General features: G+C 47.0%; 6 protein-coding genes across 6 annotated transcripts; 3 read left to right on the top strand and 3 right to left on the bottom strand.

The window, feature by feature from the left end:
• Window positions 1-101: 101 nt before the first annotated feature.
• N7520_004842 (CaiB/BaiF CoA transferase family protein) lies at window positions 102-1,340 on the bottom strand (the record flags this gene model as incomplete). The annotated part of the gene is made up of 1 exon (XM_057138776.1): window positions 102-1,340. One exon carries the CDS (start codon window positions 1,338-1,340, stop codon window positions 102-104), a length of 1,239 nt encoding a protein of 412 aa, XP_056996983.1.
• Window positions 1,341-2,168: 828 nt separating this feature from the next.
• On the top strand, window positions 2,169-2,967 carry N7520_004841 (uncharacterized protein; the record flags this gene model as incomplete). The annotated part of the gene is made up of 2 exons (XM_057138775.1): window positions 2,169-2,518; window positions 2,565-2,967. Coding segments are annotated over 2 exons (753 nt in total), but the record flags the coding sequence as incomplete, so codon positions are not given.
• A 596-nt stretch (window positions 2,968-3,563) lies between these two features.
• N7520_004840 (heme-dependent oxidative N-demethylase family protein) lies at window positions 3,564-4,752 on the bottom strand (the record flags this gene model as incomplete). The annotated part of the gene is made up of 3 exons (XM_057138774.1): window positions 3,564-3,966; window positions 4,014-4,136; window positions 4,184-4,752. 3 exons carry the CDS (start codon window positions 4,750-4,752, stop codon window positions 3,564-3,566), a joined length of 1,095 nt encoding a protein of 364 aa, XP_056996981.1.
• A 2,509-nt stretch (window positions 4,753-7,261) lies between these two features.
• N7520_004839 (GNAT family N-acetyltransferase) lies at window positions 7,262-7,873 on the top strand (the record flags this gene model as incomplete). Its single annotated transcript, XM_057138773.1, has 2 exons — window positions 7,262-7,301; window positions 7,389-7,873. The coding sequence occupies 2 exons, from the start codon at window positions 7,262-7,264 to the stop codon at window positions 7,871-7,873; spliced, it is 525 nt and encodes a 174-aa protein (XP_056996980.1).
• A 1,728-nt stretch (window positions 7,874-9,601) lies between these two features.
• Window positions 9,602-10,417, top strand: N7520_004838 (FAD-binding protein; the record flags this gene model as incomplete). Its single annotated transcript, XM_057138772.1, has 1 exon — window positions 9,602-10,417. The coding sequence occupies one exon, from the start codon at window positions 9,602-9,604 to the stop codon at window positions 10,415-10,417; it is 816 nt and encodes a 271-aa protein (XP_056996979.1).
• Window positions 10,418-10,844: 427 nt separating this feature from the next.
• N7520_004837 (putative copper amine oxidase) lies at window positions 10,845-12,961 on the bottom strand (the record flags this gene model as incomplete). The annotated part of the gene is made up of 3 exons (XM_057138771.1): window positions 10,845-10,980; window positions 11,036-12,006; window positions 12,056-12,961. The coding sequence occupies 3 exons, from the start codon at window positions 12,959-12,961 to the stop codon at window positions 10,845-10,847; spliced, it is 2,013 nt and encodes a 670-aa protein (XP_056996978.1).
• Between the last annotated feature and the right edge of the window lie 703 nt (window positions 12,962-13,664).

Here is a 13,664-nt window from a genome sequence, read left to right as displayed (position 1 = left end):
TTCCGAGGTTTCCTTCAACTCAATTTGGAGCACCTCTTTACCGAGATATGTCCATATATGTGGGGCTTCTAAAGCTACAGGCCCCAGATTCAGTGTGTCGATCATCGGGATATTCCCAACTCTGCCAGAATTGCCTCGTTGTGTTCTCCAACCTCAGGAACCGATCCCATCTGAGCCCCATAGCCACCCTCATCGCCCGACTTAGTAGAACCGGGAGGAAGAAGAGCTTTCACCGGACCTATTGGGGTTTGAACTTCAGTCCATCGGTCGCGAGCCTTGAGCTGAGCATGTTTCCAGACCCCTTGCATGTCATTGACGCTCGCATTAGCGATTGAAGCTGCATCAAGGCGAGCAATAGTCTCCTCGGCAGTTAAGCTTGCGAAAACAGTGCATATAAGTTCTTTCAGCACGTCACGATTCTGTGTTCTCAGCGAGTTATTGCAGAATCGAGCATCCGTGGCCAGCTCCGGCTGACGGAGAACGTCGTTGCAGAAATTGACCCACTCGCGTTCATTCTGAATGCCGAGCATGACGGATTGTCCATCGCCTGTTTCAAAGGGTCCATATGGATATATGGCAGCATGGGACGCACCGGCCGGCACTGGCCCGGGCGCATTGTTAAAGGTGTAGTACATCGGGAAGCCCATCCACTCAACCATACTCTCCAGCATGGAAATATCAATTCGACAACCCTGTCCATCCTTTCCGCGCTGCAGTAGCGCTGAAAGAATGTTGCTGTAGGCGTACATCCCGGCGGAGATATCGGCAATAGAGATCCCGACCTTCGCTGGCTCTTTCCCGGTGCCCGTGACAGAGAGCATCCCTGCTTCGCTTTGGATGAGAAGATCATAGGCTTTCTTATCCCGATAGGGACCATCCTGGCCATATCCTGAGATGTCACAGACGATTAAAGAAGGGTGTTTCTCTTTTAATGCATCGTGCGATAACCCCAACCGTGCTGATGCGCCCGGTGCCAGATTCTGGACTAGCACGTCGGCTCGTTCGAGGAGCTTCATGAGAACTCCGTGATCTTTCTCATTCTTGAGGTCCAGTGCCAAACTCTCCTTTGAGCGGTTGGTCCACATGAAATGGGAGGATATGCCATTGACACGGCTGTCGTATTGGCGGGCAAAATCTCCCACTACTGGTCGTTCAACTTTGATGACACGGGCTCCAAGATCGGCTAATTGGCGTGTGCAGAAGGGCGCAGCAATTGCCTGTTCCAGGCTAACGACAGTAATACCAGCAAGAGGAGCTGGGCGGTGCGATGTTGCACTTGATTGCCATCGTCGGCCAAGTCGGGGGGATAAGCGCGCAAGGGCGGCACTTTGGAGTTTCATGGCCGGCAGAGCAATGATTTCGTAGCTGCTAATGACAAATTAATCTCCATTATATCGATAAACGGCTGACAACTCGGTTCAAATGTTCTCCGAATGCTTGCGGGGAATTAAGTCGGCTGTATGTATTCCACGGATGTGGGTCCGAATCTGAGGGTCGGCAATACACACAACTCGCCGAGCAGGTGTCAATAGGGCCGTAAACATGTTACCGGATCCCCGAAAATATCAAGTGATAAGGAAAGAAATATGATTGTTACCGAGTGAGATCAATTCTTCTGTAGTGATCTAAACTGCTTATCCTTAACTTGATTGGCTCGGGTGACAATCGTGTATCTTGAGGAGACTCAGTCATCATGGTTAATTCAAATGCCTACCAAATGTGAGGCTCATTCATGAAAAAGTCTGTGCTCCGTACAATGAAATCCTTCGCACGTTAGATTATGAGACAAAAGGTGGATAAGAGTGGATCAGGTCGGGAACATCTTCCCTTGGTTCACCCGCATTTCTCCCTATATCAACATCAGCAAATCTCGGGTCTGGAATTAATGGAGATACTCGGATCAAATTAAAGAAAGAAGCTTGGAATGGAGCATAAAGATCGAATCAGGCCCGTGAGTCGTGACTGGCGGAGCCCAACAACAAAGCAACTAAATCACTGCAACCTGACTGGTCCAAGCTAAGATCGGCCAAGCTTCTTGCGGTTTAGAGCAAAGCAGCCGGTTTTCTTCAAATCAGAATGTGTTGCATGACTCCAACCCCCTGAGTGTTCATTTTTCATTCTATGAGGATACCCCTCACTTGCCCGATTCTGGACATGAGTTCATGATAATGCAGATCACTCCGTCTGAGTACGGTGGATTGGTCGCTCCGCCACCAGGACAAATTCTCCCTCGGAACCAAGTTCCAAGGTCATGGAGGGTGTTGACTGTTTTCTCGGGTGTTCTTCTACTTGTCGGGTATGCGGTCAAGCTACCTAGAATATCAGCGGCTAATCAGATCTTTTACAGATATCTCATGCTAGCGATCGTCTTTGGAAACTCAAACGAAAGTACCCACATCAATGAATACATCACCAAAACAATCGCTCTTTTGTTCATTGGCATAGCACATTTCTCATCGATCGGAATCGCTTTCTTTTACCGACACCAGCAACTCTTCCTCCTCCGTTCTATATCTATGTCTGTCTTCCATTCACGACCAATGAATACCAACTAACACCTGCAGGCCATTTATGATAATTAATCTCCTCGCCCTATTCAACATACTACTCAAAATCTTCGCTCGCGATCTCCTACCGTTGTCCGCGCTCCGAATTGTCGCTATTGGTTTACCGAGTGGATCTTTCTTGCTATATGGCTGTGCAGCGGTTATCATTTACATTGAATATGGATCTGCAGGGGACCGACAGGCGGAGGATGGTACGCCCTTGTTGAGCGATGAGGAAATGCAACGTCGACAGCTTGCCCGACTGCTAGAGGATCGACCTGCTCCGGCGCCGTCACCCGATATCGTTCACAGCACGTATCGACTTGAAATCCCCACCTTGGAGCCCGTCCAGAAAACCTGGACTCGAGAACCGAGCCTGTCAGCACCCTGGTATCCCAATTCCAAATCTCAATGGACTAGTGTGAGCCAATCTATTATCTGATAATTTGGAATATGGTACTCAACTGGACGTGACGGTCGGATTTCACAACACAGCCTCGATTGCTGATAGATATGGAATATGCGGCCTAGCCTAATGATACGAGTTTTATGAGGAAACGAACGGCGGGCTTGACAGAGCCAGCTGTCATGTTAACCGGGTTGTCCAAAAAGGTTTGCTGCATCCGCCCCCGCAATCTGAACTGCCTCGTGTAACCAATATATTATGTAGTATTGCCTTCGTGGGGCTTATTCCTTATTGATTGGACCAATGGGACCTCATGGCTTACCCTTGGCGAATCTATGAAACCAGTTTCAACGCTACAAACTACCTCTGACGTCCCACTTGCGCATCAACTTTGAAAGTACTGTAGCAACACGCAGTACCTCTTATGACAAGTGGGCGGAATTTTGAAGATAGTAAAGACAAAGTCTGCAATTTGAAACAATTTTGAATGCGAAAGCGAATTGCGATAAAAAGTCCAAATAGCCGCCCAGCTTTTTTGTTCCGAAAATGCAATCAAGTCCGAGTTCATAGCTTATACAACATTCTGCCTTATCGTGTTATCATGTATAGGATCATACCTCGCAAAGTTTCTCCGACTCGCCAGAGGCAACACGCTTGTTATAATACTCCAACACCTTTTTACCCCAGACATCCTTTCCCTTATATTCACTCACGTATTCTGGCCATGTTTCCATTTCTTTGGCCAGGTTTTCCAATTCTTGCATCGGTAGCTGACTGATGGGTGTTAGGTAGGTTTTCACGCCAAATACTATGGCATTTGTTCGTGGTAGACGGCGGAAGGTTTGTCTCTCGCGACGAATGATGATTTCATTGGGCGAGGGGTCTTGTAGTTCTTTTTCGCATAGAGATCCTGGGCGATACAAGATATCAAAGAGATCCTCATCTGGTCGTTTTATTTCGACAAAGTAGTTGGATCGTTCCATTGGGGACTTTGGGGATAGTCGAGCCAGTAATCTGATTCTTGTTAGAAATATGCATAGAATTGATGTTTATGTACTGACTTGCTGACTGAGCTGGCTACTTGTTGATGCCAGAGGGGAACTGGTGCGTGCATTTGGGAAATCGTCCACCCAATACGTTCATCCACTGTCCAACCCGTGGGAAATAGACTTGCACTGGCCGCCCTGTCACGGTCAGTCAAGTCTCGAAGCAAATTCCAATAATTGCTCACAAGTAATACTCGCCATCCTCGTTCATCATCAACACACTGAGATCTTCCATTGTGAGCCGCACTGCCGCCTCCAATGCATCTGTGCTGTTCACAGTTGGACCCGGGTGGATATTGAATTTTTCCTTTGTGGCTCTATTTTCAACCCAAGTCTCGCTCCCTTGAACAGTCTTTTTGAACATGCCCGGGAAACGCTCGCACAGAAATTCAGACACTTCTTCTAACGTTTCTTGACAAGCGACAAGGGACTCGGGTAGACATCGCAGAACCTTCTCTCTCTTTTCACAGAGCAAGTTATCTCTGACCCGATGCTCATCCATGTAGTTCTTGTCCAGGGTGAGCCAGTTCTGGGTGTCTAGCCGGCGGACATCCATCATAACACGATATCGTTCTCTACCTCGAATTGGCTGTGCTGGGTATGGTGCCATGCGCTTGAAATCGGAAGGGCCATGAGAACAGGCATTATGTAAGGATTCTTTTCCTGAGAAGAGCCAGGCCAACAATCTTTTTTGTGATCCCACAACAACCAGGAGGATCAAGACAGAAAGCGCCACCAACGAAAAGGTTGACATACTTCTTCCATCAAACCAAGTAAAAATAACTTTTTTTTAAAAGGAAAGGACTTGTTTGATAGGCGAAGATAGAAAAAGAAAGGAAAAGTTGCAGAAGAATGACAGGAAGAGAACCTTTACATAAATAGGCTTTGATGTGACCACATTGAGACCGACAGCACCAGCTGATCGTGAAAAATCAAATCAAAAATACCAAAATCAATAAATCAATAAATTCAAAAATAGGGAAATAAATAAATTATGGCAAGTTAGCTCCATTTAAGAAATGGATACATTCAGCAGTTGCATTCCACATTTCCAAGCATACGGAACTGCCGTGATACGCTCAGGGATTCCCCGCAAATAGGAAAAAGCCTCACTTCGCCTCCAATAGGCACATGATGAACCTCTGTCATCAGCGGCTCGAGGGCAGGGCTGTGCTTATCCACTGTCTCGGGGGCTGGAGATTGCTAGACAGGTCCGAAGGTCTTTTGTACGGAATCGGCGCTTGGAGAAAGTCCAGACGGGGACGTGCTCAGGGCCGGTGGGATAATCCAATAACAGAAACGATTTCACGATCTAAGGCACCATCATCAACATCCCGTCCGTGCGCCGTTAGTTTTGCTGAACGAAAATCGGGAAACCAACCTCGAGACCAGCTGGTGTGACGAACCCGGATACCGTCGGAGGGCTTACAGCTGCTCCCGCGTGAAGCGACAAAAGTTGGAACCTGACTTGACTCGATTCAATTTGACCTTGATGTTTGTCATTTGGGATCGACTAATGTGTTAGATCCGACTGGCTGAAACCTCGATCTCACTAGTCTCAGTCTTAGCAATCCCGGTCATTCATGTAGCTGAATGGAGGCCTGACGTATGACTCCGAGTGTACGTCTGTGTGGGGTTTTCCCCCACCCAGTACCTGTACCTCCATGTCCACCGACATGTTTCCATGCTCAAACTGTGCAATCCATGATGCTCTCCACAATCCCTGCTGGGTAAAATGGGCAGCTAGGGCAGTTATGCAGATGCAGCTGTGGTTGCAGGCAGTTGCAGGCAGGTACACACATCTTGGCTTTGAACAAAATCGTTAGTCAAACTGGCGATCATGAGGTCCAGAATTGGTATCGACCCCAATTTCCACTCTTTTGTTCGGTTCCACACTGTCACAGTCCCACCTGAGTGGAGACAACCGCCCCTTTCACGCAAAGCGCGCTTGCCGCTGTAGCCTTAAGACAAATCCCACGGCCAACCGCCACGAGACTCAATTTTCCTGCGAGGGGGTTTGCCCCGACAACATTGGAATTGAAAGAATCAGAAATGCAATAAAATTAAAATGTCCATGTTTCCATTGGAAGAAATCTGAACCTATTGCTGTTAATGCTGTAAATTAGGTACGTTTCTTTCCTTTCTAATTTTGTTTCTCAATGAACCTGCAGGTTTGCGACGTCACCTGAGCTCCCTGTAAGGTTTTTTTCCCCTTTTCCTTTATGATACGCCTTGGCGAACATCGACTCCAATCCCCTGCGACCGGATCTTTATCCCGTGAATATAGTCTGGTCAGTGTTTGCGCTTTTCTTTTTCTTTTTCTCTTTCTCTTTCCTATATTTATTTGCTTTTTCGCCTCGTCATGCGTAGTTACACCGCTTAAATTATCATAATGAAAGATCAACTCGTGCTGGGTTTGGTTAGAGACTATATGTCTATATCCACGATCTCGCAGGCTGCAAGGATGTAAAATACAGTCTCACTAGCTTTCGACTTTATAAGTTTGTTCAGAGCAGATCGGCGTTGTAGCTGCTCGAATTAGCTTTTATACCTAGTGGATCTGATTTGCAACCCATGGAGTCTCTAGTCATAAGAAGTTCAATTTAGGGTAGTGAGAGCAAACACTGCAATATAGGCATCAATCAAGAGGACAAAGACTCGGTTCTGGTTGAACCTTTGCATTGAAATTTCAAGCTCTACTTACTTGAAATGTTTGCCTCTCCAGTCTACAAATGGGCATGTCGAGTCTCATCGATTGATGAACGATTGCTTGTCTCTGCTGGAAACTGCTAGTTATATGGGTTTCACCTTGAAGCATCATTGCTTGCACTCTTTTGATGATGAGTCCCATATTCAAATGAGAGTGTACTTTAATATTTACTACTAGTAGACGATGTCATTGTTCTTTGCTGCATTAGTAGTGGTCTAGACCCCCTAATGCAAACAAGATAAACGACTCTATAGAATATCTTGGAAATTGTACTGTCGCGTTACATCAACCAAGGTCAATTCACACACTAGGTCTTACATACTTACGGCTAGAGGTACTGATTATGCCAGAAAGAATTTGACCATTTCACTCAAGGCTATTACGCGGTGGCTTCAATCCCAATCCAACAGAATTCAAAGTCGTGGAGTTCACCGGTTGATGACTAACATGGCAGTTGGAGTAAGCGGCTCAACCCGCCAATGTCATCCCCGGAGCCTACTTCAGACCCTCATTGCTGTCAAATTCTTCACTTACTGTCTATTCAAACTCAATCATGTCTGCCAAACCTACTATTCGCCTGGCGACGCCAGAGGGTAAGTGACGAATACCTCAATTCCCTTTCAGCGCATTCCAACGCGAGAGAAACCCGTCCGTGCCCTACTGATGAACATAAACTCTAGATGTCCCCCTCATCCTCCAATTCATCCGCGAGCTTGCCGATTACGAAAAAGCTCTGCACGAGGTTGAAGCCACCGAAGAATCCCTCCTAGCTACCTTGTCCTTCCCCGGTACCCCGCCCAAGCGTGGTTCAGTTTACACCGCGCTCGTGACCCCACCACCCACCGCCGAGAACCCCGCGCCGATCCCCGTTGGCATGGCACTTTACTTCTACAACTACTCCACTTGGCGCTCCGCACCTGGAATTTACCTGGAGGATTTGTACGTTCAGCCGAGTGCTCGGGGTCAGGGCTGTGGGCTCTTGTTGCTCAGGTATCTGGCTAAGCAGGTCCTGGAGGCTCAGGGTCGTCGGTTGGAGTGGAGCGTTCTGAAGTGGAACGAGCCTAGTATTCGGTTCTATGAGCAGATTGGCGCCAAGGGAATGGAGGAGTGGATGAAGATGATGGTTGACGGTGATGCTTTGACAAAGCTGGCTGAGGGTGTATAGTATAACAAAAGTTGAAAAGTTCAGTTAGGGATCCAAGTCACAAAAGGGAAAGGTCTAGACGGAGTATTTTGGGGCTTTCTTGGGCCGCTATGATCAGAACATGTTTGTCTTTTAGAATACAAGTACATACTTTCTGCCAACTAATAACGAAACCGAGGTGTAATAGTTGGTAGACAAGCGACAGAATCCAACAAGCAGAGGGATGCTAATCAATTAATCATAAATGTTGATTTGCTTGCCATTGAGAGTTACACTCCAAATGATAGAGATTGAGAATACCTGGGTATAAATTATGTTCCCAGTCTTCCAAGGACTATAAGCGCCCCGGCAGACAATTCATCGGAAGTCGATATCAACCACCAGGGCACTGAATGAAACTCAGTATCGTGTTGAGAACATCTGATAACGATGTCATCCTTTCCATTCAATGCCGAGGCACAATTGGAGTTCCAATAAATCCACTTTAGTGCTGATAGTTGGCCCCCTTTTGGTTCGCCACGCCTACCAAAACCTGGTCTAATATGGCCTCCAGTTAGCTTTGAATATAGTGTCTATGTATGCCACATTATTCGATGACCTCTGGATGGATTATAAAGCAAGAAGAAGAAGAAAGAAGAAGAAGAAGAAAGAAGCAAGATGAAATTAGGCCCCCAAAGATTGAAGAGGCTGACTGCATAAGCCCGCATGGAGTGTGGGTTTTGAACCAGTATTAGTATAACTATGACGAACGATTGGAATACATAAAGATAATACAGAAACCTGAAACCTGTTTGAAACAAGTTGACAGGATATGAAACTGAAAAAGATGCACTTTGGATGAGTGGCAACTCCAACACGTTGGCAAACTTGCTTTCAGACCCCAATGTGAGGCGTTTACCTCTACGCTTCATCATAGTTTCCTTAAATTTAAATTCTGGCCCCTTGGACCTGAGAGATGTGTACTTTAACGTTAGAAGTTCGGTTTGACTATGGACAAAAGACAACCGAAAAAAGTACGGCGCTTGGTCTACCGCAGAGTCCGAACCGGTTGTCTCACTTGCAAGTAAGTTGATGGATATTTTTAAAAGCATACTACTAATATTGAACAGGATCCGAAAGGTCAAGTGTGATGAGACACGTCCATTTTGTACGCGATGTGAATCAACAGGACGAAAATGTGACGGATACAGTTCTACGCAACACAATGGACTATCTCAACTTCAACTATCCCTATTTCCCGGGACAGACAGCAATTGTCGACGCAGTCTCAATCGGTTCTACCACAGCCTGGAATCATCATTTGCCTTACCCCTCAATTACATATTCTGGTCACGCATCGTAGCACGATTGATCGTCGAAGAACCAGCAGCACGCCACGCTACTATAAGCCTGATGAGCCTATACGAGGAAACAAATCAGGACCCGGCATTCGTGCAGCTACCATATGACAACGGATTTTCAATCCGTCATTACAATCGTGCGATGAAAGAGATTCGTTCAATTAAATCAGTTCAACCGGATCAACTCGATACCATTCTGATTGTCTGTGTACTTTTTGCGAGTATTGAGTTTACACGAAAAGATATGAATGCCGCGATGACTCATATAAAGCACGGAATTGAATTGATGAATGCGTCTAAACATGTCTCGAGAGTGGCCGCTATCTTTCGTTACATGAGTCTGACACCGGTATTTGTCATACAGTCCATATGGACCCTACCTCTCCTTACTCACTCGCCAACTTATCAAATGCCAGAGAGATTTTATTCGTTTACCGAGGTTCAGGGCTCTATCAACTCTATTCAGTATGATGTCGTGAAACTAGCTCGCATGAAAGGAGAATATCGTGCTCAACTTCACCCCCTTGATTTGTGCGCAGAAGATATGCCACACATTATCGCCAAAGAGCAACAACGGCTAAAGAATCAAGTCGACTCCTTACAAAGAAGGTTCGCGGATTTCAGAGCAAGACTGGACGTCGATCCGAAGTTCGAAAATATATCGTGCATCTTGCAGCTCCGATGGACCATGTTGAAGATCTGGGTGATCTGTCTTGGCGAGAAGAATACAGTCTACGATAGCTGCATTGAAGATTTCGCAAAAATCATCAATTATGCACGAAAGTCGCAGCTCCTCTCCACAGCCCCGGGGTTTATGTTGGAAGTTGGTCTTCTACCCTATCTCTTCTTTGTTATTGCGAAATGCAGAAACCTACAGCTTCGTCTTAGGGCGTTATCGTTGATTCAGAAAGAGTGTTATAATGACCATGATATCTTCTGGGACCCTAGTATTATCTACGGGATGAGCAAGAGAATATTCAGAGCGGAATATGGCCTCAAGATCAATGATACGCATGCCACTGTACTTGAGGCAGTTCGGGATTCTCCTTTCTTTGCAGAAAATACGCGCCTTTGTCATGAATTTGAGGCCTGGGAGATTGATACTCGGATTGATTTGCCTGAAGTGAGGGGCTTAGGACACGGAACCGTGACGGGAAGTATCCCAATAGCAGAAGCTCTGGGGGTTCCGAATTGGAAGCGAGACCAGCCTCCCGTTGTGGTTTGAATGTGTCATATCATTTCATCATTTCAAATGCCAATCGGTACTGATCTGACGCGAGAGGCTGGTGTTTCTCTTCTTCCAGCTGGTCTGGATTCTAGTTGGTTTGTGGAGTATGTGCAAGGAACTGGTACTCTGTACCACAATACTCCAGGGCTTCCAGGCGGTATGGGGCGCTGATTAAATATGTAGGATCTATTATGTTGATAGAATATCCAGGTAGATTATAGATTGATCCAGATGTCTCAAATGATGAATCATGAATCGGAAACTCAATGAATATACCTACCTACCTTTAGCCAAAGTGAAGTTGGAATGATACATAAAATTGGACTAGTAGATCGCCATTCGTAACCCAGTATATATACAGTTTGGGGATAGTAGTATTGCGCCGCATCTCTATACAGTATGTGTTTCAATAGCCAATGCCAATTTAGATGTGTGCCTTTCTGCAGCATTCCGAGTCTGCTAGCCTAGAAGATCCGTTTTTGTCGGAGGGTACATCGATAGAAGGATTGGCGGTGAAAAAGTCCGCCGGGCGGATCATAAGTTGGAAGATTTCCACGGGCCTAGAGATTCAGTCAGAGATACTCAATACTCAGTAGTGGAAATGGGTAGACTTACATGACAGGCCAGTCTTCAACACGCGGGTTGTGAGTGATGCCAAATGTGTTCCAGACAACGACATCTGTATCTTCGACTGCATCGCCTCGGCGAACAGCATCCGATACACCGTCAACTTCGACCTGGCTTTGCAGGGTGTATCGGCCACCTGCGTAGAGTTCGTTATCCCGGTACTTGGTAACCCAAACGTGATGTTGGGCAAATTGGGCTCGGCGGGCCTGCACTGATTCTGGATCGGCCAATAATGTCTGTGTAGCCATGGGGATGAACTTGTATCCAACGGGGTTCCCGCTGATAGGATTGGTCTTGTGGGGGTTAACCATCTTGATTGTCCGGTTCAACTGAGGTGCAGCGTCGATCCAGGATGACCGCTGCACAGTCTCCTTGGTAACTTGGTAGAAGTTTCCGTTGGGGTTTGTGACTGCGTTCATTGGAACAGGGTGTGACTCCTCCACTATGACGGAGTTCTTCTGTCCGTCGATGGCTGGGTCAATGCGTACACAGAAAATATGCTGGTGATTCTGCGCCAGGACACCGCCACTGACAACGTTGCCGTATTCGCTGACCTTGCCGGCGTCAATGTTGACCACATTGAGGATACCGGTGGCTCGGGACTCGACTGTGATTCCACCGGATTGATCGAACTTGTAGGCAAAAATGTATTCGTAATTGGCCAAAGTGATAATGAACTGGACAACAAATTCACGAAGGCGAGTAACCACCGCCCGACCGGTGCGCCAATTGGAGTGCTTCCAGCCAATGCCATTGTCCTGCTCATGAAGACAGATGACATTGGGCATCTTTTGGGCAGTACCGTCGGCCTGGGTACTCACGGCATCGAGATATTTGATGACTCCAAGGCAGTCACATCCCAGGGAAAGATTGTTAGCCATGTTACCACCACCTCCGTCACCAAAGTCGAAGGCTTGCTTGCGGTGAAAGGGTGGTCGGGGATCAGCATAGGGAACAGTCTGATCAATTAGTGACAGTCGTGAAAGCCAAATCGGGAATAGAACATACCATTTCACTGACCGCCAATCGGTGCATCACACTACGACCATCATACCAGACATCGTGGATAGTCGCGCCCTCACGTGGGTTGAAGGCAACACGGAAGCGCCATTTCTGCCACTCGACCAGGGAATTGTTTGTAACCCGGAAAGAGGGACCCTCGGGCTGAACCACGTTCAACGGCTTGAGGTCCCTTCTTGTTCCCTCGGAAAGCAGCTCCGGAACATATTCAGAAGGTTTACAGTGTCCGATAATATCGCGCTTGAAAGTTTGCTCCAAAAGTCCCTCTCCCTTACCACCGGTGGCAGGTCGGTCCACACGAATGATCTGTTGTGTGTGAGCATCCATAACCGGGATGACGGGAAGAGGGTATGAGTAAAAGTTGGAGTCCTCATTGCCGGAGCGCTTGTCCTGAGCGAAGCACAATGCTTGGAAGTATCGGCGGGGCTCCTCGGTGTTATCCAGGCCACCATATGGCCATGGCTCGATCACAACCTCGAATCCCTCCGGGAGATCAAAGTCCGCGAGAGCCTGCTGGAATAATGGCGACTTCATACACTGCTCCACCAATGTATCGAATTCATTTAGGGTGAGTGCGGCATGGTGTTGCTTGCCCACGATGTGGTGCTTGACCCGGGTCCGAGTGACGACGTCGACAACAGATTCTTGGTAGGAGGGGATGCGGTCGGCGCCAATCACATCGTACTGACACAAAGCGAGACGAGGTGGGCGAGGTGTTGTTGGGCTCAAGCGACCGGCATGTTCAATGGCCAGGAATTCGAGCAATTGTGCCTTGGGGGGTTCTTGTAGGTAGATCTCCCGGAAGTCGATAATGGTATCTGGGTGAGCGGCCCTGACAACGTCACGGGCTAGGTTGGTCTCCTCTTCGGAGAGGATAGCAAGGGGGTGAATCATGATTGTTGGTTTGTTTGATTTCAAGCTCCAGCAAGCTACCTCAACTTAAATAGAGAGGAAATTCGAAAGCACCTGGGAAGGGCTAAGGAGATTGCCATGTGGCGCTCGGAAAGCCGGAATGAATCCGAAGTTCCCTTGATCTTCCGCCAAGTGGCTAAATGTATTACATAACTTTAACTGTATACAGCGAATCAGAGGTCTATAAACTCCAATGGATATTGAGAACTTCTATTTAAACCTTTACATGGAACTACTTCCGCTATAAAATGCGGGGATTGTGGAGTGATACTTGCATGGTGTATGTCTTGGATAAATCAATTGTATCAATATTATGTTATTATTAAGTCTATGGTCTGCATCAAGTCAGTGATGAATTTCCTCCGGTAATGCTTCCGAGTTGATACATGTCTCTTATCATCCCAGTCCTATCAAGGTTTCTGTTCCGATTCCGAGAATTATCGTTGTAGACCCACCATTTTGCCCCAATCAACCATTGTGGCTTTGTCATTGGTCTTGTTTTCTATTGCCAATGATTTAAAGGGAAATGCGGAAAGAACGCGCAGAGATAGACATGTAAAATGCGGGGATTAGGTGGTGGGCCTCTAGCAGCCTTGAAGATAAGCTTCATGCTTCCTATGATCTAAGCTGATATTTGCCTAGGTTATCGTGGAAGTGCGGATTGAGCACCGTCCAACCTGACTCC

The sequence above is a fragment of the Penicillium odoratum genome (genome assembly GCF_028828045.1).
Source record: "Penicillium odoratum strain IBT 22623 chromosome Unknown utg000004l_segment0_segment0, whole genome shotgun sequence".
Taxonomy (NCBI): domain Eukaryota; kingdom Fungi; phylum Ascomycota; class Eurotiomycetes; order Eurotiales; family Aspergillaceae; genus Penicillium; species Penicillium odoratum.
Note: the sequence above shows the minus strand (reverse complement) of the source record. Positions and strands in the feature narration are given on the sequence as shown.